General features: G+C 35.9%; 1 protein-coding gene across 1 annotated transcript in view; it reads left to right on the top strand.

The window, feature by feature from the left end:
- Nucleotides 1-5988, top strand: part of GABRB2 (gamma-aminobutyric acid type A receptor subunit beta2) — a 162029-nt gene extending 156041 nt beyond the window's left edge. The window contains exons 10-11 of the mRNA XM_082771871.1: nt 1999-2049; nt 5541-5988. Of these exons, the coding sequence (XP_082627997.1) occupies nt 1999-2049; nt 5541-5888 (399 nt within the window). The 3' untranslated portion in view covers nt 5889-5988. The remainder of the gene's footprint in view (nt 1-1998; nt 2050-5540) is intronic.
- The last annotated feature ends 19522 nt before the right edge of the window (nt 5989-25510 follow it).

Genomic DNA, 25510 nt, shown 5'->3' with positions numbered 1-25510 from the left:
GTCCTCTAACTGCATACTTTACAGCCTGACTCATGTCTTAGGTGTATAACACAAACTGAGTCAATGTATCCCAATGTGGTTTCATAAACAGTTACTACAATGCTGGCAATGATTTTCATCTTATACAGACAATGGAAATACAGTGTTAGTTACATTCTTAGGGGCATTGTTTCACATATAGATGTTTTAAAATATTAGGCATTTGTGCTTTATTAGTTGATATAGCTTTGTCTCAGTAGAATTGTCTGTACAGCTGTAGGTAGGTGCCATTTGAAAATCATTTTTTCTTTTTTCTTCCAGAGTGAAACTTGCAGCATCTTATATAAAACCTTCTATGTGTTACCTTGAGTAGTCAGTACTATCCCCAGAGATCAGTGGTTCCTGAACAATAAAGCAATCCTTACTGATGAAGTGGGAGATCCCTATTACATGTAAAGAGTGTTTTGCACTGTCACCTAATATTCCTAGAGCTACTAAGATTAGTCAGGAATGGGTTGTTACTGGTTTTCTAAGTAAAGTTCAGTAACAAAGAGGTGGGAAAGTATACTATGGGTAACACTAAGAGTTTTATCTCTAACAAATTAAATTATATATCTAGGCATGCCACATTGAGTTTCATTGCTACAGGGATATTTATTTCTGTGTTTTCACTTCTTAAGAATGTTGGTTCACAGGACCTATAAATGCTGAAACCTAATCTGTAGTGTTAACTTTGTAGCAGACCAGCGACTCCTGTTCTCCATTCTTGGTTTAGCTTACCATAATTTCTTTTAGTTAATGGCAGCCTTACTTATCAAACAACTATTTCTATGGAATTTACAAATGTTTTGGTTCATAAAGTTTTTCAGTTGGAAATTTCAGTCCTGCCGAGTGTTTCATCGATGGTATTTGTGCCATCCTGCCATAAAGTGAGCTATCAGTACCTGCCTGTAATTGAAGATTACCTTACAGGGGAAAAATAATAGAATATGAGAAAGCAAAAAGGGACAATACTATATCTTTTCAATTCATGAGTATGAATTTACCTCCTACTATTGAATTGTTTGGCATAACAGCAAAGTTTAATCACCAAGATGCTGGTTTACTAGATGTTACTAGTTTCAGAGATGTGGTCATCGTTGGAGGATTCCTAATGTACATATGTCTGCCTGCATGTATGATTGTGAGAGTTGTAATTTCCTTGTATTTTGCAGTTGCTAATATATTAGCATAAGAGGATTTCCTCAAGATAGCCATCATTTTGGAATGTCTAGATAGCAGGAAGAATATATAATGGTAACATTTCTACACTTTCCTCTATTCTCTTTGAGGCCATCAAAATGTCATGGCCACTTTCTAGGCTCCAGAGTCAGCTTTTTCACTGGTTGACCTGGACCTATAAGTGAATATCATTTATATCATATATTTTGTCATCCACCTTTAAGATTGATTTTAAGAAAAAACAAACACCCTCTTGCATGGTTGCTGAGCTCTAGTCATTTCTCATTCACTTCCACATTCACCTTTTTTATTTTCATGGCCCTTTCTGCTGCTTTTTCTTCATCTTCACATCCTCCCTTTGTTCCTTGCCCCTGGGAGTTTTTCCATTGTTTGAATTCTCCTGTTCACCATAAAGAGTCTAGTTGTATGGTTGAACAATCCTTCAGCACCGAGAGAGCTTTCTAACCTTCTGCCACCTTCTTTTTAAATCACTTTTACACTTATTTTTCCCGCAGAATAATTTTAACAGTTGTTTTCATATCATCATATCTTCCTTGGTCACAGTGACCAGTTGGAAAAAATACATTTACATCACAAAGTTATGTTACCTTGAGTACCAGGGCAAGGCAGTAATGGCACCTCTGAAGCCAGAATATACCTATGATAATTGTTGGCTTAGAGGTCCCTGTATCTTCTAATTAGTTGTCCTATTAATACCCTAGAGTGCTTTAATTTTAAATGAAAGATAATAGCTGCCTTATCTCTAAGGAAACTGGTCTTGATTTTATTAACTTACAGGACAGAAGAATAATTGGCACATATCATTGTCCAGAAATGTATTCAACAAAGGTATCTTTCATTGTTTTCTGCTTTTATCCTCAGAGACTTAAGATTCAGGTCCTGACCACTTATGGTCATTAAAGATCCCATGGCACTTTTTTTTTATAGAGTGGTCATCTCAGCCCCAAGCATCCGGCCAAATATCAATTTATGTAACTGTTCTGCTTACCTAACATTCCCCACCACTACTCACCCACCCCATAGTTTTAATTGGCTACAGCATTCTCCATTTCTTTGACTAAAATATAGTGTATTGTTCAGCACTTCACCTCAGAGGTGATTGCACTTCAGTGGGAAGTGGTTCTACTTTCTAATGCTTGTAAAGCGCTTTGGGATCCTTTTGAATGGGTGGTGGTGTGTACAATAAATGTAAATCATTAACATTCTGTCTCACACTTCCCTTAATTGTGAAGCATGTTTTATTAGAGTTGGGCGAACCTGCTTGGTGAAAATAACACTTCCAGCTCTCTCTAATCTACTGAGGAACCTTTTGTCAGAGGTTGAAAAGTCGGGTTAATTTTGTTCTATTGTTGCTGTTTCATTTATTTTCATATTTACTCATTTACTTGTACTTCTAGATTGGAACTGGATTGGAATTCTTCAAAATACTATGAAAAATTCAGTTCTTGTAACTGTCAATCCACTGTAATGGGTGCAGGAAATTCAGATTTGTGCTGGAGAAGCACCTGAACTTTGTGGTGCTTACCTGTCTATTCTAACACTTGAAGGTTCACCCATCACTAATTTTTACTTTACTTTGAATTATTTCTTATGAGAAATTCTTGGAATATTGAGAAATGCTTTGTTCCAACTCCTATATCAGTGTGGTATGTGCAGAAGAAGACACTTTGCCCTAGAAGATAGTCTAGAATATTGCTGGATGTTCTTTCTGCCCACCATCACTAATATTGCTAACTACTGCCAAAGATTGCCAGATATATGCAGCAATTTTCTGTGTTAGCAACATATATTCAGTAAATTTCTTACTTCATTGATTTTAATATAAAATCCAAAGTCAAATGAATCAAAGCAAAAAGTTAACTGAGGGAATGATAACAGCTGTACACTGTCTATTTTAAACTCTGGTAGACTAAAATAACTTTTGTTATATTTGTGTTCCATAGCAAAGTGTATGAGTATGTAAAGAGCACTCAAATTTCTAATATCATTGCAGATCAAAAGGATAAAATTTTTAGAGTATATTCAGACTAAGAATATTTAAGAGGTGAACAAATTTGTTGGCACTGACATCTTTCCAAAGATAGTGTCTTAGAATACACAACACATAGGTGAAAATAACCCAAGCTCTAGGCTCTGGGGTAAAGCCCTTGTATTAGTAAATGTTATGTCAAATTTCCCCTTATGTCATTGGAACTAAAATTTATTTTGTCTTTGTAAGGATATGTGAAAATATGAACAATGTAGTTTCCAAAATGTCTTTGCACCCCTCTTGTAAGATAATTTACCTGTTTGTTTTTAAAAATTCTTGAGATCTTACAGTTGTTTTTATTTTCAGTCTTATGACAGCCAATTTTGTCTCCAGAAATCTCTTCAGAAATTTCTAAATAACTGTACTCATTATAAGGAAATAATTGCAGACCCTCTTGTGAAGTTTCATATATCTATTTGATAATTTTCTGTATGTTTGCTTTTGTTCGTATTACAATAGCAGAATACACTTTTTGCCTTAATTCTGCTTCATGCATATGAGAACTGATTTGATGATCTTCCTGGCTAGAACACAGTATTTCCTTGCTGTGTTCATTATCAAGTACTTAAAGGAATTCGTGAGTTTCAGCCCAACTTTCCTGTTTTTTCTGGTGCTTCTCAAAAGCAAATGCTGATTTCTCTAGCTAGAAAATTCAGAGATGTCATATAGTTGTGATTGGAAGCAAGCAAAGTAAGTGATGTTGGCTGTTTCACACTGAGTCATTACATTTAATCTAAAAGTAAAATATAACGAAACTAGAGGGGTGCAAACTCTCAAAAATTGAGAAAAATAGAAGGGAAATCTGGCATCTCAATGATGCTGATTTTCATGCATCACTTGAACAGATGTAATCACTCCAAATGGCAATGTTTTCAGTAGGTCCAAAGTACTTTTGTGAGTACCTATCTTCCACTATGCAATGGATGCTATTAAGAAGTGACATAGCTTTTTTTTTTTTTTTTTTTTAAGCTAATGGCAAATACTGTGCTATATCAGGTAGCACACTGAGGTGCCTGGTGGTGGCTGCTGGCTTTTAAATATTACAAAAGAATTAATTCTATGTTACTGTTTAGAAATCCACAAAAGTCACAATTTGTGCACTTTCAAGAATAATCATAGTATATAATATGTACATGATAAATGGTTAAAATGGATGACTTATTCCTAAAGGAGCTCTGGAACAGTTCCACTTCTTATTTGGCCTGGAGTATAACCTGCACTGCCATCACTCAAGTCAGTGTAGTTATTTAGCTGCTCACTAGCTATTATTGAGTTTGAAAGTATTTTTATTGAATTATGCTTTGTACTCACAATTCAAAATATATGCTTGGAGGAGAGGCTGAGGAGAATTAGAACTCCTTAAATGACCTTATGTTAGTTTTCTATATATTACTTATTTTGAAGTTCTCCTACTATATTTCAGATCTATTTCAGATTGACCAAGAGTGGAATTGGTTCATATTTGAAATCTTAAATTTCTAAGATTTTATATTCAAAATTGCATTCACATTTGCTCTCTGAACTGTCTTAAATATTTATATATATATAGTAGTCAAAACTGTTTATTGAAACAAGTGTTCAAAGCACATTTGATGTGATTACACTCTGAACTATATGTCTGAGTTTTTCCTTGCTCTAAATTGCAACCATCTGCTATTCCAGTGTTCAGGTCTCCACAACATGCACACTGTAGTTACATAACACATTAGCACTGGGGAGTGGAGATAGTTATACTATTCCAGATGGTTACACTATGCCAGAATCTTTCCCCATGTAAACAGTAGTCCTGTCTGCATATGGGGAGTGAAAAGGTGCATCCTCCTGTGCAATGCTCCAGACCTCTTTTTATAGAGGCAGACACCTTGCAAATACCTGAAGTTCTTGTCAGAGCAGAACCTTTCATTTGAAAGAAACAAAACAAACAAATAAAAAGCAAAGGCTTTTCCACCTGCTTTTACTCCATAAACCCTACTAAGTAGAATAATAGCCCCAGATATTCTACCCAGTGGCAAAATCTCACTTTCAGGAGCTGAGCATATACACCACATGCAGGTATTGCTTCTGCTGACTAAATATAGGGTCTAGAGAGATAACATTTATTCCATTATATGATATCAGCCATATTGCTCCCTGAGTTCACAGATAATTGGCAAAAAATATAGCCACAGCTATGATTAAAGTCTTTCAGACAGGCTGGCATCCAAAGAATGAGTAGCCAGCATGGCTTCAATTTGCAATTGAATGGGCTTCTTTTCTTACCTTGTTAAATCTGCCTTCTTATTTCTTACAGATGGATCCACATGAAAATATTTTGTTGAGCACACTTGAAATTAAAAATGAGATGGCTGCCTCTGAGGCTGTGATGGGGCTTGGGGACCCTAGGAGCACGATGCTGGCCTATGACACTTCAAGCATCCAGTACCGGAAAGCTGGCTTACCCAGACACAGCTTTGGTCGCAATGCCCTGGAGCGGCACGTGGCACAGAAGAAAAGTAGGCTACGGAGACGTGCATCTCAACTGAAAATTACCATCCCTGACTTGACTGATGTAAATGCCATAGATAGATGGTCACGCATATTCTTCCCTGTTGTTTTTTCCTTCTTCAATATTGTCTATTGGCTTTACTATGTGAACTAAGAAACAACGTCACACAGGAAGCAAGAACTGGATTTCTCTTCAAATCAGTTGTACAGCCAAAAGTGGGACTTAGAAAAATTCTATTCAGGACAAAAAGTTATTTTAAAACACCTTAGTTGCTGGCCCACTCTCTGGTCTGCTTTTGTAACATTGTGTTTATTCCTGCTAAATCATAAATATGTACATTTGCAGTATAGACACATACCCTTATCAAACTATAAGTGCATTCAAATGCAAATGCAAATTAGATTCTGACAATCATCTCTGTCTCGCTGTCCCCCGCAATCTTCTTTTAGTGCTCATGTAAGTTTAGTGACACAAATTACAGGTGTAACAGGGTTTAATTTCAACAGCAGTATATACCATTCCCTGTGAAACTGTGTGTACAAGACATGCGTCTAAACTTAAGAGAGTGTACTGCTATCATGCTTATGAAACACACAGTTTACCTTTTAAAGGTGTAAACTTGAAAACAAGTAGTGCCTATCATCTTTCCAAGATGATGATGCTCAGAGGTTTCCCAATCATATTCAGGTATTTCCTGTTTATTGAAAGAGCTAAACCTTTGACTGATAATATTAGGGTCGGGTGTTTGCACAGATGCTGAAGCATAAAGCACTAGTTTTGTTTGGGTTTTAAAGAGATAGCATATGCTTGGAGTCTCAATGACTGTGGTTGTGATCTGTAGAGAAATGTAGCAGTGGTATAAAAATGAATCAAGTGATCATGTCCTGAATAGGTAGACATGCTGTTGTTTTGTGTTGGGGAAGGGGAATCATTTTTCCAATGTGCCAAAAGTTGGTTGGCATGGCATTCTACTGAAAGGCAGAGAACAGTTAAAAATCAAGCACCAAGAAAAAACAAGGCTACATACATATGTAAGAATGTGTGTGTATGTATATGTCTGTGTGCATTCCTATACCTACTTGTCTGTGTATACAGGCATAAATACACACACATTGCAAATGAATGTTGTCAATCATAGTATGTACCTTAGTCTGAAATATTCATGTGGGTTTGTGTGATTTCTTAAAAGTTTGCAGTCTCTTTAGTGTTATGCTTGTCACTGTCATTATGCTTAACACATAACATTCAGTTTGATTAAAGTTATCATACGTCTTTCAACAGTAAATATCTGAGCATATGTACGTCAGTACAAAGATACTGACGGTATTTTCTCAGTCTGGAGTAGGTAATACCATTTCACATTTTGTTTTGCTTTGATTAATGTACTATTTTAAAGGGAAAGATTTGGTAGCTATCGCTTTAATAGTTTACTTACACTGTAGCACCATAAAGTGGTTTGGGTTGGAAGGGACCTTAAAGATCACCCAGTTACAACCCCCTGCCATGGGTAGGGATATCTCCCAAAACTCCGGGCTGTCCAAAGCCCCATCCAGCCTGGCCTTGAGTGCTGCCAGCGATGGGGCATCCATAGCTTCTGTGGGCAGATTGTGCCAGTGCCTCACCACCCTTTTGCAAGTCTCCTGCTTTAGGATGTTTTCCATTGGACAAACTAGCAAAATTCATTTTTTTGCTGTAGGAAACTTGTTTAAGGTATTTTTTTATAGAGCTTTAATTTTATAGGCAAAATAGAATAGACAAAAATAAAATTTTATAGGTTAAAGTGGAGTTTGCCATTTAGTCCATTGTGGAAACATTTTCTGTAATGAAAACAATAAACATTTCCAAGAACAGTATAAAAAGTGTAAATTCTTGATGGCTTTTAAAAATCAGATCTGCAGTCTTGTTTAACAGAAAATATTTAATGAAGCAAAAGCCACATGCTATTGTATCTATGCTACCTCTCATTTGCGTACATATTTCTGAAATAAATTCCAATTCCAGTACCTTCCAACTAACAAAAGAATTTTTTTCAGGCAGTTACTATTTCCCTGTTTAACTTTGGCAATGCTTTAAAGTAGTTCATAGGAACACTTTTCATAAAATATTTTTGTTGTTGTTGTTCTTGCTTTAAGTAATTTTCTTGCAAATTAGTGTGTTTGGTTCCCCCTCACCCCCCATTAACAGTCAATGACAGTGATGGGAACAAAACAGTTCTGTGAAATAATAAGTGATTTTCTGACTTTGCTTTGAGCATGTGGCATGCTTATTTCCTTTTCCAATGGGGAGAGAATAGTTTTAAGCCTGAAAAGGGATTTGCTGGGCATAGACACCATCTATTGTTCTCAATGGAGTTGTATGTTCACATACTACTTTCAGGTTTGGAGTCTGCAACGTGTAGGAGTCAAGCTTTCATCATATGATAAACTTTCCAAGTCAAAAAATGTTGCTTTTTAATTCGTATACTTACTTTCTGACTGCATTTCATGCACAATGCACTAGGCTGTGTAGACGGATGTGGAATTTCAATTGTTAGGAGTAAATCATGTTGGATTTTTTTTCCCGATTCAAAGAAAACTTCAAAAGTGCCACATTACAATTCAGAGTTTCTCTTCAAAGTCTGTTATTTAATAATGGTACCCATTATCATAAATAAAAGCCATCTTATAGTATTCTTCTGTAGAAGGTTTTTTTTTCATTTCTTAAATTGCTACCAACCAACTCTTTGTGTTTTTTCATTTGTTATTTATTTATTTATTTCACAGAAGCATAGAGTGAATACAGGGAGCTGGCAGCCTGTTTGTGGTTGATACACCTCAAATATGAAACCTTACAGAGAATATGTTGACTCTGCATTGATTACTGAATGAGCTAATTATGAAAATAATGAATGAGCTAATTATGAAAGCTGCAGAGACTGAATCCTAGAACTGCACATCAATTTATCTGAAGTTATAGTATAAGCCATAATACTCTCTGATGTCACTATTCAGAGCGTGAAAGAGAATGTTTGGTTTCTGCTCAGGTACCACTAGGACAGATGTATTACCTGGGAGGAAGGAGCTCTTTTGCTTTTACTATGTCCTTCTGGCTATTAATGTGATATATAAACTCAGTGAAAGGGAAGGCTTCTTCCAGAAAAAGAGTGGTTATCATATTGTACTAAGGCTGAACACTGTGATACAAAAAGATGCGGGTAAGAAAGACTGGTAAGGCACTGTCAAGGGAAAAGTAGAACTCAAGGTGAGCACTCCTCTTCTGAGATACTTGAGTGAAAGTGAGAAATTATGACAATGTACGTGAGATATGGGTTTTAATGGGTGTGCTACCCTCCAGGTAAACAAGAAGAAATTTGCTTTTGCTTTAGAACTGGCAGAAAATCAACATTCTAGATCTTACTAATCCTGTTGGTTGTTGTTAGTTTCAATAAGCAAAATATAAAAGTTAATAATTTAGATGAACCTTGTAATGTAATTATAGTTGCACATTTTATTGTTCTACGAGACATGATAGCCAGCAATTAAGGTGTTTTTCATCTTTGTGAAAATCATGGGCAAATTATGACTATAACATGGCACAGTTTTAATGAAATCTTTGAGATCAATCTGTAAATATCTACTGTATATGACTGCTAGTAAGTATGATAAACATTTTCAGAACTGAAAATCCATGCAGCATATTTATGTGTTTGCATAAGGAATGTTATGTTTCTATCCTATTGCAGTTTAATGACTGGGAAGAAAGACTCAAGCAATGACATTTTGAACATTTATTTTCTCATTCCCAGGGAGGAAAATGGATAACAGTATGTCACAGAGTTCTTCAGAGATTTTTTACATTATAATACAAAGGACATAAAATCTGTAAGGTACAAAAGCACAATGCATAGAGAAAATGAGAGGTTGTCTCACACCTGGGGAGCAAATCCTACTTATTTCAGACAAAATATGCATTAAAATTAAAGTTCAAATACTTTTCATTATAATTATTAGTCAGTTACAATTCTATAATTAACACAGTACTGAACATAAGAGAAAAAATGTTAAACATTATCCAACTATATGTGCATATGGACATATGTCTAAATGTCTGTATGGACATATGTGTGTGTATACACAAATGATGAGTGTATATATATGCACACACATTCATATGTTGGTGTGTTAAAGGAATAAGCTAATAATAGTTTTGTTTCTGCCATCAATCAGTGTATGAATATATTTTTGAAAAAAAAAAAAAACATTCATGTATTTAAAAAAAACCAACTTACTATACAGGGTAACTGGGCATTTCTATATCAGCAGATCAATGCATATAATTCATATGGAGCATTGCACCATTTGACATGATGATAGTACTATACCTCCTAGCATCTGAAATTAGACTAGTCCTCACATTGCTTGCCTATTTCTTCTCTCTCTTTTTATAACAACATTGTCCACTAGTAAGTTTTCAAAAACAGTCCTAAGGGAACCAAGAAAAAATGACAAAAATATTAACTATTTCTAGAAAATAATCTAGAGTGGGATGGCCAGGGTACAATACTATATCAGTAGAGATCGTAACATTTTGCTATGTGTACATAAAACATTAAATGTGAGCAACCATAACTTAAGCTGAGCGTGTGTAAATATTATCAGATTTCTTAAACATTTTTAACTTCTAATTTGTACTTTATGGTAAGGCAAAAAGCTAATTCTATTTATGGTTTAGATTAATGTGTCCTAAAATTATGTAAATAATTAAATAAGCTGTAAATGAGCAGTCAATAGATACAGTAATTGTTTAGTGACTTTTTTTTTTTTTTTTTACTAAGTACAATAATTGCAGTGCTCTAGCAGAGTAATTTAAACACCCTTTTGCATAAAAAGATTTGGATTCCAGATATAAAAATGTATTGAAAGTACTGTTGTGTAAAATAGCCGCTGCGATTCTATTACTGCTAGCACAATTTTTTTTATTTTTTTTTTTTGGTATGGTTAAAATGTTCAAGCAGCAGAAGACAGTAGTCAGTACTCAGATAGCAAAAACAAATAGGGCCTGATTTTCACATACAATAAGTTACCTTTATGTTGCTCCTGTGAGTGGTGATATGAAGGAATCCAGGGTAGATGAGAATTCAGCTGTTAGTGATTTTGTTACAGAAAGCCTGCATACTGCGTCTGTTTCTGAAATCTGTATCTCTTATGATATCTAATAGTAGACTTACAGTTTTTCTTTCGAGAAAAAAAAAAGTTTGACTGTCGTTAGATAGCATAGTCCCCCCAAAGCCAAAGAATCTTAACTCCAGAAATTGTTTAAAAGGGAAAACTATTAAGTCACTGCTTAACACCAAAGGTAAAGCTTAATAAAATGCACTAGGAACTTTGTCGAAATTTTTAAGAAGCAAATGGAATATTGATCAAAAATACTGCCCAATTTAATTTGTAAAAATAGTAATAATTTAAATATCCATTAATATTAAATTGAAATAGTTCAGCTGTACAAGAATATGCAACAGAAACATTTCATAAGTATAAAATTATTTTCTTTGTAAGTGCTTTGACAAAAAAAAAATGATGAAAAATCTCACATATACTTTCATACTAAGGGTTGTATTTTTTTAATGTTTTTTCAGACATAAGGTCATCTATTCCAATTTGATAATGTTTTGTATGTTTTCACTGTTAGTGTCATTTGACAGATATTCACCAGGCTGTATTGTTCATGGTCTGTCCTGTTACTTTCAGTTGAAGACAAAAAGAACATTTGAAACATTATTAATTCTAACAAGCTGACTATGATTTGATTTCTATCACATTTTTATTTGCATGGGTGTTTAAATGGTTCTGTTAGTACTGTCTTTGCACAGTTCTGATTTATCTTTTTTACTTAGTACAATTTAATTCATAATGTAGTAATCATCAGCCTTACTAATGACCTTGTAGCCTTTCTTATATGCACATAATGCACATTTTCCAATGGCTAGAAAATGCAAAATATTAGTGGATATCATCACATCAGATCTTCATGTCTTTCTCAAAAGGACTGCTAACCTCTGGGATATATGAGGTAGTAAAATGATGATTGTAAATGAGTAGCACATAAGAGATATTTTCTTGAATTTAAAATTATTGCAGCCAGTTTCAGCATGTAAATATATAATAATGTTGGCTAGTGTGTAATTCTTGAACTAAAAAAAAAAATATAAATAAAGAAAACCTAAAAGATGTATATGGAGTTGTGTCATGTTGGGCAGGTTCTTTTCTCAAAGCTGCAGAAGATTTAACGGTCACAGCTCTCATCTGAAGTGAATGCCTAAGATTTTTGGGGTCAAAAAAGGAAGCTGGGCATTGAGGCATCTGAAGTGTAGGTTTAATGTGTGAAGGGGAACCCATAACTTGGTGTTGATTTGCCTGTGCAGCAGTAGGGGAGTTGGTGATCTCAGGAACATCAGCAATGTACAGTGAGAGGTTTAGTGCTAGTCAATCAGAAAACGCTGAGGGAAGGGGAACAGCTGAAAATCTCTCCTCAGAAGTTTGGTAAGTCCTTCTTAGAGTCAACTCTTCTGATCAGTTGCTGGTGCCCTAGTTACAGAAATATGGCAGTGGCTGTTTGTGGTGGGATAGTATTCCCTTTTAGAGAAGAAAGTCTAAACAGTCTTACATCATTTTATGTGGTGTTCCCATATGGAAAACCCAAGCTCTGTTCCTTCCTCTTTCTGCTTAACCTCTAACAGAAGACAGCCCAGATAACCAACTTATTGACTCTTTAAGGATAGTGGAATTAGCTCGTTTCCAGGGGGAGTTGTTCTATTGCATAAGAGATGATTCAAGATTAACAAACCAGGAAGAGAGCTCTGTCAAGCTGCTGAGGGAACAGTTCATGTTTATTATTTCTTCTTGTGTTATGCCAGCCCAGCCAGAAGCTCATAAGGGAGTTCATAGCTGTGTTTCCAAAACCTAAGTATTGCTACATGGGGGAGATGGCAGGGTATTTATAGGTAGCCTTATGTGGCTACATATAGGCTACCTATAGGTAGCCTAAAGGACCCACAGGTCCTGCCACAACTGGATTCTTTAGCTGGCCCAACCAGGGGGAGCAGATGGAGCACCAGAAAAGAGAACAAATGGCCAACAGGCAAAAGGCTGCCAAAGGCTAAAACTGCCAAATCTTCTTTCTTGTCTGAAAACACAGACAGCAGCAGGTAATTCCTTTTGAAGTAATCCACCTGGCTACCCTCTGTTCCCAGCCCAACAGTCTTAGTTTTATGGCTGATCTGTTCTGTATCAGTTTTCTGTGGATAAAGAGCTCCTTTACTGCAGAAAAGGAGTGGAGATTGAAGCTGGGAAGATCCGGAGTCTGGCATCTGGTACTGAGGTGAGGAGCTGCTCATGACAGGATGCTGGGTATGCATCAGGAAACATACAAGAGAAGTAAAATATTACAGACTGTTAAGGAAAACTCAAGCATGATTTCAGCTCTTCAGTCTTTGTAATATATCACGTCTTCCTCTGAGCTTCTGAATTGTAGATCCGAGTTCTGAGAAAACACTTAAATGTTAGCACATTTGCTTTGTTACAAGTATGTGATGGACAGTTGCCCCTTATTTTCAGAGTTTATTACAAGCTAGAAATAAATGTATTACAGTTTTAAGACTGATTCATGATTTTGGGGCCTAAGAATATTTTTATTTGAGTATCAAATATCTCAAATATTTTTAGTATAATTTCCAAATCCAAAGAGAGCAATTATATATGTACCCTTTTATCTGCTGTATCTATAAATACAACTAATGTTATCACATTCTAATAAGTGTTATATCAAACCCACTGGCACAAAAATAGGGCTTATGCTGCAGAATATCTGATTTTTTAATTTTTTTCCTATTCTGAGGTTTAACATTATTTCACGACTTGGATAACGTCCTTTTTTCATTCAATTTACTTGACTGCAATTTAGAAATATTAATACAAACTTCTTATTGGTAAACTGTACTATTGACTATTTCTTTATAATCTAAGAGTAACAAAATGTTTTATTAAAAATTATTTAACAAATCACAGTTCTCAAATTATAAAAGGGAAATCATTATTTAAAGGAACAAACATGCATCAGCCAAATATTGAACAGCTGTGAAAGAATCAAATAGTGGGAACTGGCTTGTAACACATTGTAACTGTTGCATATTAAATAAATCTAACATTAATAAGTAAATAGCAAGTAAATTCTTTGGTTATCAAAATTAATAACCAGCATGACATTATTAATTTTTAATGCTTATTATACTTGAAGGGTATTTTGAGTGACTGATTTATTATGATGTTCATGAGTCTAAGTATTCAATAAATTAAAAAGGGATGGTTACCTACAGAAATGGGGTTGCATTTTCAGGTGATGTAAATTATTCATGCAAATAGAGATACACTTCACTGGACTAAGACTCTGGCCAAGACAAGGTTTTTTGTTGTTATTTTTGTGTTGTTGTTGTTGCGATTGTATTGTTTTGTTTCATTTTTAATTTTAGGGCAAAGCTTTTGAAAATATGTTATTCTTGGAAAAAGATTATTTTTTCTATATTTCTGATGGGTCGTCAGGGCTGATTTATGATGTTCATTTTGGCACTTTAACAGCATGTTTCCAGCTGTGACTATTTTTTAAACTTTCCCATTTTTAGACAGAATATAGCTAAGGAAAAAAAATCTTCCTGTCGTTCTGGGTTTTAGATTGACTCAGGTTCCCTTACTTTAAAACCTAAATCGTGTAAACTGTGCACATTTTTAGTTCTGGTGCTAATTGTTGTTCAAATACTACTTGAGTAGAGATATGTAGATATATATTGATGTGCATAGTCACACATATTTACATTTCTAAGTTTGGTTGATATGTCTAAAGACTGATGTTTCCTAAGCTCACAAAAGAATGGTATGAGGCCTTTGAGATCTCCTAGTTAGATGTTTCCAAAGATCTTGTCTGAAAAATTGATTGATCATCTCTGTCTTTAATTTTCAACTTTTTATTGACATTTTCCAGTATTGATGTTTATAAAACCCTGTGAGGAGAGATGACTGGCAGGCACAGGTGTAAAATGTCATGCAAGTTACAGGGAACAAAGGCCTTTGTATGCTCTTTGACAGCAGTGAAAAGGACAAGATGTGCAGTGTCTAGTAATGGCTACATTATAGAGGATGATATTTTCCCCTTCCATGTCATGCAAAGAAATTGTTCCTTGAGGAGAGAGGGCATTGTCTGGAAAAGAAATGTGGTAATACAGAAGCCAAAGCCTCCACGTCAGGACAGAAGGATTTGTCTTCAATGTTTCTAGACACATTGAATTGTTTTTGCATCAAAACTTATCTGAAAGAAAAGTGTGTGCCAAGCATGCAGAAGAAAATTCACAGGGAGTGTTGGATAAGAAGAAAGCAAGAGAACCACAGCATGGGAAATCCTCCCAACCAACATCAGCACCTAATCAACATTGCCTAATTTCTCCAACTCATAACAAATGCTTTAAAATTAGAGGGGTTTAATATTGTAGGAAGGACAGACTATCTATTCTCCACCCTTACACACACACACACAACCTTATTTTAATGATATTGTTTTTACACAAGTTTGGAAATTTAACTTGCTGACCTTTGTTAATTCCTGTGAATCATACAAGCCTTAATTGTTTTTGGAAGGGTTTCCAGATCTCTCTGTGAAAGGTTAAGCATTATTTATTTGCCTTCATTACTACCCAAAGCTACATGATTACTGAACAGGTTTGACATTCACACTAATTAAGGATAAGAGAAAGAGGGAAGAAAAAAAAAAAAAAAAAACTTTTTATGAGATCCAAATGGAAAAATGGAAATTTACAAAAGCAAGAAATATTTAATAAAAATAAAAAATGGATAGAAGAGGCAAATAAAACATAAAGTACAATTTCTCACTCATGCTAGAAGATTTTTAATTACATTCAGGCTCTTTTTCTGTCATAGTATATTTCTGTCTATTAACTGCAACCTGCCCATCCATCACCCGCTCACTATCTGACTCAGATTGCTTACAGGGAAGTCTGGGAAGTCTGGGGAAGTCAGGGAAGCCCTCCTGGTGCTGATGAGCAGGAAGGATGTCCAGCATAAGTCCATGCTTCTTCCCTAGGGGTATACTTCACAGCTGAGAGTGTTTGAAAACAAATACCAAATCCTGCTCCCTTTGCTCAGATGAGCAGGTTCAGACCCAAAGGTTTTCACAAGGGGTTAAACATCATTTATAAAACCAATCATTTCTCTTTACTGGGCACACCTTGAAAGTTGTCGAAGGGAAGGGAAGGGAAGGGAAGGGAAGGGAAGGGAAGGGAAGGGAAGGGAAGGGAAGGGAAGGGAAGGGAAGATCTTCCTCCTTGAATAATAATTGACATAACGATGCAAACCTGTTAGCCTATAAACTCAAACAATTTGGTTAGACTTTGCAAGAAGTCACACATTGCTAAGTGGAAACTACACTGTATGTAAAATCTCTGTGGTATTGGGAACAGATTTGGCTTTTCTCCTTAGTGGTAGATGTAAAGTGAGCTATTTAATTCTAATGACATATATTATTATTCCACTGTGCATATTACTTTGAAAAGTCATTTTATAACAGATCTGCGCCATTATTCTTTAGTAGATGCAGAATGCCTCTTGCTAGTTTCTGTATTTATGAGATCTACTCTGAAAGAGGATAAGAATTGTGCCACTACTTTCCCAGCTTAAAAGCACATGGTAACCATTTCTTTGTCAGTGAATCATACTGCATAAAATAATAGATGAGTTTGGGTTTTTGTGTTTTTTGTTTGTTTTCATTAGCAAGATGTCTAAATTTGACATTCCCAAACATTTTGCTTTGTGAAGATGCAATGATTGTTTGTTATAAAAGTTATATCCCTGTTGATAGCTGGACTGCTTAATTGTGACTGCTTGGAGAAAACACTGTTCATTTCTTGTTAGATGAGTCTATCTATATCAAAAATATTTATGGAAAAATATATGCTTTGTGGATATTTATTTTTGAAAAGTTAGTATTTGTTACTTTATACCCTTGAAAAGTTTTGTGATGCTTTTGGATTTAAATTTATACAAAATATTTATCTTAGGAAAGCTTTTTTTTTTTTTTAAAAAAAAAAAAAAGAACATTATTGTATTAGTACATTATTTAACACTTTAAACAAAGAAAAAAAAAATTATTTTAATATCCCATAGAAGTGATTTTCTTTTCTAGGAGATTTTATTTTTAATTTCAACTAAATTTTTTTTTTCATTTTTAATGTCAAATGTTGGTGTTTGTGTTAAGTTTGCTAAAATGTTATCTTCTTTTTCCACCAAGCTTTCTGGAAAAAATAAAATCTAAGTACTTCAACTCAGCAGTTAGCTTCCCTCTGAATGCATGATGAGGAATCTTGGCATGGTGAGGAATTAGGAATGGACAAGAAAACTCTAGCAATGACAGCATTTTCAGTCTGCCTGCTTTGGTGGCCATAATCTTGAACTTTCTGATTCATTCTGTACACTGTATAACTGATTTGGTTGTCATTTCTTTTAAAAGTTTAACATTCTTATATGAGAGATGCTCAAAGCTCTGAGACCTAGTAAAGCATGAGTACTGGGTGCCTGTGTGGTGCTCTCTCTGCAGACCTGGTCTCCTCAGCTTCTCTGTTTGCTCTCAACTTCTCTTCTTGCTGCAAGGTAGGACCCATGAGCATGCATGCAAAGTGCAATCAATTATTTATTTATTTATTTATTTTTTATTAGTATCACTATGTTTATTGCACCCAGGTCAATTTGCTTTGAGGAACTGAATCAAAATTACCATAGCTTTTGCATATCATGTTATGCAAGATTACCATAGCTTTTGCATAGCATGAACTCAAAAGATGTTGTTGGATGTCTAGATACTTCTGGCAGCTAGACAACAAGCCTGTTGTCAGATGGGGATTTGCCTGAGGTTTGTATCCCATGTGGCATCTCCCTTTTTTCTCTCCTTGAAGAGAAAAATGCCCTCTGCTGTCCTCACATTTGGTGTTATGTGAGTGAGTGATGGCACCAAAGTTCAAGGAGAAACACCTTGAGCACACAGCACAGCCTAGGTCAGTGACACCTGCTAACAACTTGCAACAGAACAGTCCTACAAGGTTTACTGCAGCCCTTTGCCTCTCATAACTATTGTTAAATTAAATATTAAGTATTTCAATTTATTACATCTTATGTTAAGTACATTTTTAATTACTTATGCCTTCATTATATCATTAGTATGGTGTAACTAGAACAATTTTTTTTAATATTTATTTCAAACGATCAAGTGCCATAATGGGGAAAAAGTCAAATGAAACTTTCTCTTCAGAGATCCAATCTTTTCTAGATTATCAGGTCATCAAAGGACTATAAGAATTTAGGATCTAGAAAATAAGTTCTGGATTTTGAATACCATTACCAAATCTAATTCTTTCATTAATTGTGGACCTTGTAGATTTCAGTGCTGAGTGGATATGCTAGCTACATCTGTGTTTTGGAAAAGAGCACCTTTAATCTACTTATCATTTCTCATATCAGAGCGTGAGTTGTCGGGTTATCAACCCTCAGTAGCTACGAACAGAGAAAACAGACACCCACAGTCTTCCTGCAAGGACTGTGTGGAAAAAATGAAGTTACAGATATGTCAAAAATGAAGAGAGACTTTGTAGACAGCTGGCATCTAATTAATTTGCAGCAAAACCTGAGGAAGACAGTACGTATGATCCCACAGGTATTGCTGGATTTTGTTACTGCAATGATTATGATACAGCCTTGCCAGCACAAAGAACAGTAAAGCATTTACTGTGCACTTGGGGGACAGGGGTGTTATTAGTTGATGGAAGAAGTGTACTGGGATCCTTTGTATTTGTGTGTTGTTGGTTCGTTGTTTTTGTGTTGTGTTTTGTTTTGTTTTTTTTTCCCTCTCTGTTTCTTACTCTCTGAAAGACAAAGAAGGAGAGGCTCCATTTTGGAATATTTTTAACAACTAACCAGCCTCCTAGCTGACCTCAGAAAAGCTAGAACTTCAACAGGACTTTCCTATGAGACAAATGAACCAGCATGCCTTATTTCATTGGAAGCAGCTCCCTTTCTGACAGCTATAGTTTATTATGGTTAGTCCATTATAAATTACATGATGTCTCCAAGGACCCATTCTGTACTTGAAATATCACAAGACTGCTGTCATGCATAGTGCTGCAGAGAACTGCTAAATTTATATCCAGTAAAAATGTGCTTTACATTGCAGAGTGATCCACTTTAACTTTGATGCATAAATGGGTTGGTTTTCTTTTAAGTATTATCTGATATTTTCTGTTTGTCCACAGTTTTAACTTGCTCAGAAAAGACTTTGGGAAAATCTGTCCTTTGTGCTTGGTGCATAGAATGATTATCATTATTTCATAGAACTTGGACATACTTGCAAATTCCCCTAGAGACAAAGCATACAAAGGGCAATTTTGTCTGCCAGCCCATGTAAATTCTCTCAGATTGTATAAAAAGACAACAGTGGCAGATTGGCTCCTGGAGCTTATAGGTTCTTCTGCCACTAAACAGCACAGCAAATAGAAAAGACTGTGAAGCAAAAGTTGCCCTTACATATAGATAATGTCAGTTTAGTTGCACAGTTTCAAAATATGCCCTATGATGCTATTTTAAAAGCTTTTTTTTTTTAATCATTATTGAAGTAGGATGTGAGAAGAATCCTTCCAAATTTCAGCATGTTTTTAACAAAATGAAAAAAGCAAAGCATAACTGTCCCCCCTCCTAGAGGAGAGAAAGAGCAGACTCATGCTCAAAATCTCTTCAGATTACTATAAGCCATTATCTACAAGAAGTACGTTCCTATGAATTCTGCCATAAACCTTCCTTATTTTGTAGAAGAAGGATATATGGAGGACTATTATGTTAGTGTTTGATGTGGCTTCCTCATGTGGTCAAATAGCTGATAATTTATTAAACAGAGTTGATGTTTACAAGTGTAGAGTAGATGTTTACAAGCTTATGTGAAAGAAGAGAAGCATGTTAAATTGAAAGGATTTTTGCTTTGATTTTTTTTTTCTTTAGACTTTAATAAATTGCATCCTTTCAGGCAAGAAACATCTCCTCAAGCTTAAGTGATTCTATGTGATTTTTGTCCTGAGAAAATGGCACAACATCCATTGGTCCTGATAACTATGGGAGTGAAGTTATGGGCAGTGATAATGGACTCATCTCTCCACAGATTCTATTTCCCCTCTTGGATAGGCAGCGATGGGTGACAAAAGTATGTTTTCTTCCTCCAGGCTTGACATCGCATTAGACTAGCTGAAAGTTGGGCTAGAATTATGTTTCAGTGGTGGTCTTTGCAATAGTAAATATCAAGCTGTCCCAGCCCCTACCCCTTCATCTTCTTTTGGAGCTTTCTGCAGAAAATAATCCTCTATCTCCAGAACAGGAGAGGACTGAGGTTCTGCTTAAGAAACCCAAAGGGAGGAGTCCTCGCTGTCTCCAGTGCTCCTTCTCTCTTATCATTCAAAAAGGAGCAGATTTCAATGTCTTCATTTAAGAATTTCAAACTCAGGTTATCCTGATCTTTCTACAACGTTGTGCATTCAGTCCCTTTTGTTTTTAAATAGATTTAGATTAGGTGTATCTCTTAGCAACAGTGGACAGGAAGAGATGCATTCCAGTTGAACTTATAATATTTTCAAAATGCATTGGGTTTAAATCAGGTTTGTTCCTCTGAAGAATTGAAAGGACATCAAAATACATAGTAAAACATATTCCTTAATAAATACTTTCCTTAAGGAATTTGCTAAACATATCTTCCTGTGTTTGCATTTAAAAAAAAAAAAAAAGTTTACATGCATTTGCAGCTTCCTTTTGTCTTTAGAGTGTTGCACTAAGAAGACATACTTAAGTGAAACTCAAATAAATGGACAGTATATATGCTACCATTTCAAATGGCATTAGAGAAAATGTCAGGAGTTTGGGGCAAGGGAAGGAAATAAAGTTTTGAGGATTTAAAACCTCAACCTTTCCTTGCAGGCTGTGTAAAGTCTGGGAGCTAATAAACTCCTTTTGATCATCTGGTCATCAGGAAAGTTCATGCATAACCTGAAGGTTCGTGAATTATAAAAAATGTTTTCTTAAGCTCATTTTAATGAAGAACCAGAGCTTTCATAGGTTAGTTTTTAAATTGAGAAAAGGTTAATGTAGACTGTAATTACTGATCTATGAATACAGCTGGAAATACAGTACTGTTCTGCATCATTATTTGGACTACTTCTGGGTAGGAAAATAATTCAACAGTCTAAATGAAGATCACTGTCAGATTCAGTAACAAAAGCATTTGTTTGCTAGGTCTGATGATTATGTAGGAGGCGCTTAAAATAATTCAAAATAATGGGCTTTTTTCTGGCCTTCATAAATATCAATATTGTAAAAGTGGATAAGAATATGAAAATTGGCTTTTAATGGAGTTCTTATGCTGTGAGTAGCAGTTTTCTACCTTTAGGAAGTGTCACCTTTGGAGAAAAGGGCCTAAGAGACCTTGGGGACAAGCAGATGACTGCGTCTTTAGTGTGCTCTTGCAGCAGGGAAGCCAACTGTATTTTGGGCAGTATTTGAGTACAGAGTATAGCCAGCAGCTAAAGGCAAAGCCACTCTTGACTTCTGATGGCCATGCTTACATATGATACAGTGGGTTGGTTTTTTTTGTTTTGTTTTAATAAAACCTTAAAAATGTAGTGATCTGTGCATAGAGTATTGATCCTGTATCAAACTGTTAATTTTTGCATTATTTTTATACCCCAAATCACGGGTATGTTCTATATGTACAGTGTCATGTTACTGTTGCGTGTTTAGATGAATATGTAAAAAGGAAAAAAAATATTATTTTTGACCAGACTATCCCTTTATTCACTTTTGTGGAAATCTAAAATAAATGTGATGTCATTGTTAAGAAAATGAAGTATTTAAAATGATTTGTGTGTTTAGCATTACTTGAAGGAATAAGTCAAATTTAAGCAAAACTATATGGGGAAAAATATATAAAGGGAAGATCATAGAATCACACACAGAATTGTCTAGGTTGGAAGAGACCTCAAGATCATTTAGTCCAACCTCTGACCTAACACTAACAAGTCCTCCACTGAGCCGTATCCCTAAGCTGTACATCTAAACGTCTTTTAAAGACCTCCAGGGATGGTGACTCCACCACTTCCCTGGGTAGCCCGTTCTAATGCCTCACAACCCTCTCAGTAAAGAAGTTCTTCCTAATATCCAACCTAAAACACCCCTGGTGCAACCTTAACCCATTCTCCCTCATCCCGTCACCAGGCATGTGGGAGAATAGACCAACCCCCACCTCGCTACAGCCTCCTTTAAGGTACTTATAAAGGGCGATAAGGTCGCTCCTGAGCCTCCTTTTCTCCAGGCTGAACAAGCCCAGCTCCCTCAAGCTGCTCCTTGTAAGACTTGTTCTCCAGACCCCTCACCAGCTTTGTCGCCCTTCTCTGGACTCACTCGAGCACCTCGATGTCCTTCTTGTAGCGAGGGGCCCAAAACTGAACACAGTACTCGAGGTGCAGCCTCACCAGAGCTGAGTACAGGGGGACAATCACTTCCCTAGACCTGCTGGCCATACTGCTTCTGATACAAGCCAGGATGCTGTTGGCCTTCTTGGCCACCTGAGCACACTGCTGGCTCATATTCAGCCGACTATCAACCAATACTCCCAGGTCCTTCTCTGCCAGGCAGCTTTCCAACCACTCCTCTCCCAGTCTGTAGCTCTGCTTGGGGTTATTGCACCCCAGGTGCAGGACCCGGCTCTTGGCCTTGTTGAACTTCATACAGCTGACCTCAGCCCATTAGTCCAGATATAGAGTTTATGAGAAACTGGAAAGCGAGACATACACTAACTATCTGTAGAAATAAGAGTAAATGATGTTTTTTGCATCCTCTGTGATACTGATTATGATCTAGATTATAAAGAGCCTGCTCATACTTTCAGCGCAGTCATCATTCAGCTTCAAATACATGTATTACTCTCATTACAGGCAGGCATTACAACACCCTAATGGTGTTTAAATCCACATAGATAGTGTCCTAAATTATTAGTCCAAGTTACCAGCTGGAGCTTTACATTTTTAGAGGCTCTGTTGGACTGGTCTATATATGATTATCTAATGTATTCTGCCTGTGGTATGGGGCCACAAAAAGTTGTCAGGGAGATCAGAGATGGCTTATCCTGTGATTCTCCTTCCACAAGTTAGTCTATGTACTTGTAGAGTCTACGTAAACTTATGAATCTAAGATATGCATTAGCAATAATCTCTACAGCTGAGTTTGTGTGAAGAAGCTTCTCCGTTTGGCTCACCATCATTTTATTAAAATAAACAATGAATACTGTTCCTAAACTTTTCCATACAAAAGATTGAAAACTTTATAGATCCCTATTGTATTTCCCTTTCATCTCTCTCTTTACCTAGCCTGGCTAATCATGCTGTTGAATTTTTAAACCATGAGAGCAAAGATCACTGACTTTGTTCTGTATGTTCTGCATTTGGTTGTGTTAAAAATGTTAATATGTCATTAAAAGACATATCGTAAACCTTTTCAGTTACAGGAATACTCTGTAAAAAGAGTATTATTTATGAGGCTGGGAAGAAAAAGCAAATAACCTAATGGTAGACAGAGTATTTAGTGGTAACCTTATTTGCATTGCCTTTAACATATTTACTTTACAAAATAGCTTGAGAATTTGCAATGGTCTGTAATTCATATGAAATTTTGTTGCTACAAATTCACCCTGCTGAGATCTTAGAGAATATGGCCATGTAGTAATTAAGAAAGAGAAGACAGAAATGCTTAGCTGTGCAGGGTGTGCTGTGCAATTTGGGATGAAAACTGATGCTCATCAGGAGAGGAACTATTTTATATGGAATGCTTTCAGCTAACTTAAGGTGCTAATTTTTGAAAACCTGCCTCCTGCAGGTACCACTGGTTCAATTGTATTTAAGTTATCACCAGTAGAAAATCTAGTTACTATTTCTTAGTAATAATCATGTCTAAGAGGAGGGGTCTGTATTTGTTTTTTAAATGATAATGAATAGAGAAGTAGATGAAAAACACAAGGAAAAGGAGCAGAATTATAGCATCTATACATTCTCCCCCCCAAACTTACAGATGAAAAACACATTCAAGTGGAAACAAAACAGTAAAAACAATGGGTGACAGAGTACGGGTGACCAAAAAAAAAAAAAAAAAAAAAGCATTTTTAATGTAGAAACTTGGGAGAAAAGCCTGCATCATGGTGTTGATGGGCAAGTGTCAAAACAGAGGAAGTTATGGGCTGAACATGATGAAAGTCTTGTTAAAACTGTGGATTTCTCTCTGAAAGATCCTTGCTTTACCACTGTAATATTTATGTCCACTTCCTGGTGGTGTTCTCTGGACTTGGTCTGTTGCCTTACTGCTTTCTTCAAGGTGCCACCTGTGGCTCCTTGCTGGGGTTTAGATAGATGTTTGGAAAGATAAGATCTTGGCTTGGCCCAAATGGTCTGCCATTCTTCTCTGCAAAATCAGCTTGTCTGGAGCTGATATTGCTTGAGTTCTCTACAACTACAGGGGGGGTGGCGGGAGGAGGGGTTGCAGGGGTGTAGGGTTAGTTAGCATTTGGACAAATTATTTGCTTTTTTATCCTAGTTCAGTGAAAACTTTTGTTTCTGTGGGACTGTGTTCAGGTTTTGTCTATGAGAATGTGACTCTGCTGGGCAATAGGAAAAATCTTTAGAAAAGGTAGGGAAGGCTGATTGAAAACTGGTAGCTCTGTTACAATTGTAAGGCTTGACATTCGTTCTTTATTCTGCACTGAAGCAAATTAAGACTATGCAAATTAAGTTTGTGAAAACATCAGAGAGAGCAACAACAGAATAGCTGCTGGGAGCCTAAGGTTTGAGATGTTGTGCTTCCTGATTCGTTAAGTCATGGGCAATGTTCCAAATCACCCTTTCTTAGTTTGATGAATATTTAAAGAAGTACGGGAAATGGTGCAGAATACCAATATCCCAGTGATTAGGACTTCCACTAAAGGCACAGGAGAGAGAGAGATTTGTCCCTGTTCTGTGTAAATCCTTGCTCTGGCTAGGAATCACCGCTAGTTCAGTGCAGTTTTGCTCTGTAAAGCCCTTCTCAATATGTTTGTACATAAAAATACTTCAGAGTTTTTTGGTGTTTTAAAAAGCCTTTCTTTTGAAATTTTATCAGAGTATTCCAATATTTAAGAGCAGTACAGCTTGCTGTGAATGGTTTGGAAAGCTTCACAGACAGACACTAAACATTTCAGGAGAAAGGCAGACTTCTGTAATGAAACCATTTTAGAAATAGGGATGATGATACTGTCCCTCATTGCAATAGAAATAAAAGAGAAGTTATTTTAACATAGAATAAATAATAAACTCCCATTCATCTTTTAACATGCTGCAGATAAAGGTAAATTAATGTATACCTCCTTGTGCAAGAGACAGTGCATATCTTTGCAAACATAAATAAATAAATAAATAAAGTCATAGAAACCTGATACACCTGCAAGTGAATATTTGGGAGGCAAGAGTAATCATCTCACTTGACTTCCATGGACTGTAGGCATAACTGAATCATCCTCTGAGAAATTAAATATACAAACAGTGACTTTTAAAGAGCTAGATGGATTTGCTTGAATCAAGCCAGCAATATGCAAGAATCATTTAACAGAGGAGGAACAGATAATCCGATTGTAAGCAA

The sequence above is a fragment of the Aythya marila genome (genome assembly GCF_965140915.1).
Source record: "Aythya marila genome assembly, chromosome: 14".
In the NCBI taxonomy this organism is placed as follows: Eukaryota; Metazoa; Chordata; class Aves; order Anseriformes; family Anatidae; genus Aythya; species Aythya marila.
The sequence above is the reverse complement of the archived record's forward strand: the minus strand, read 5'-3'. Positions and strand labels throughout refer to the sequence as shown.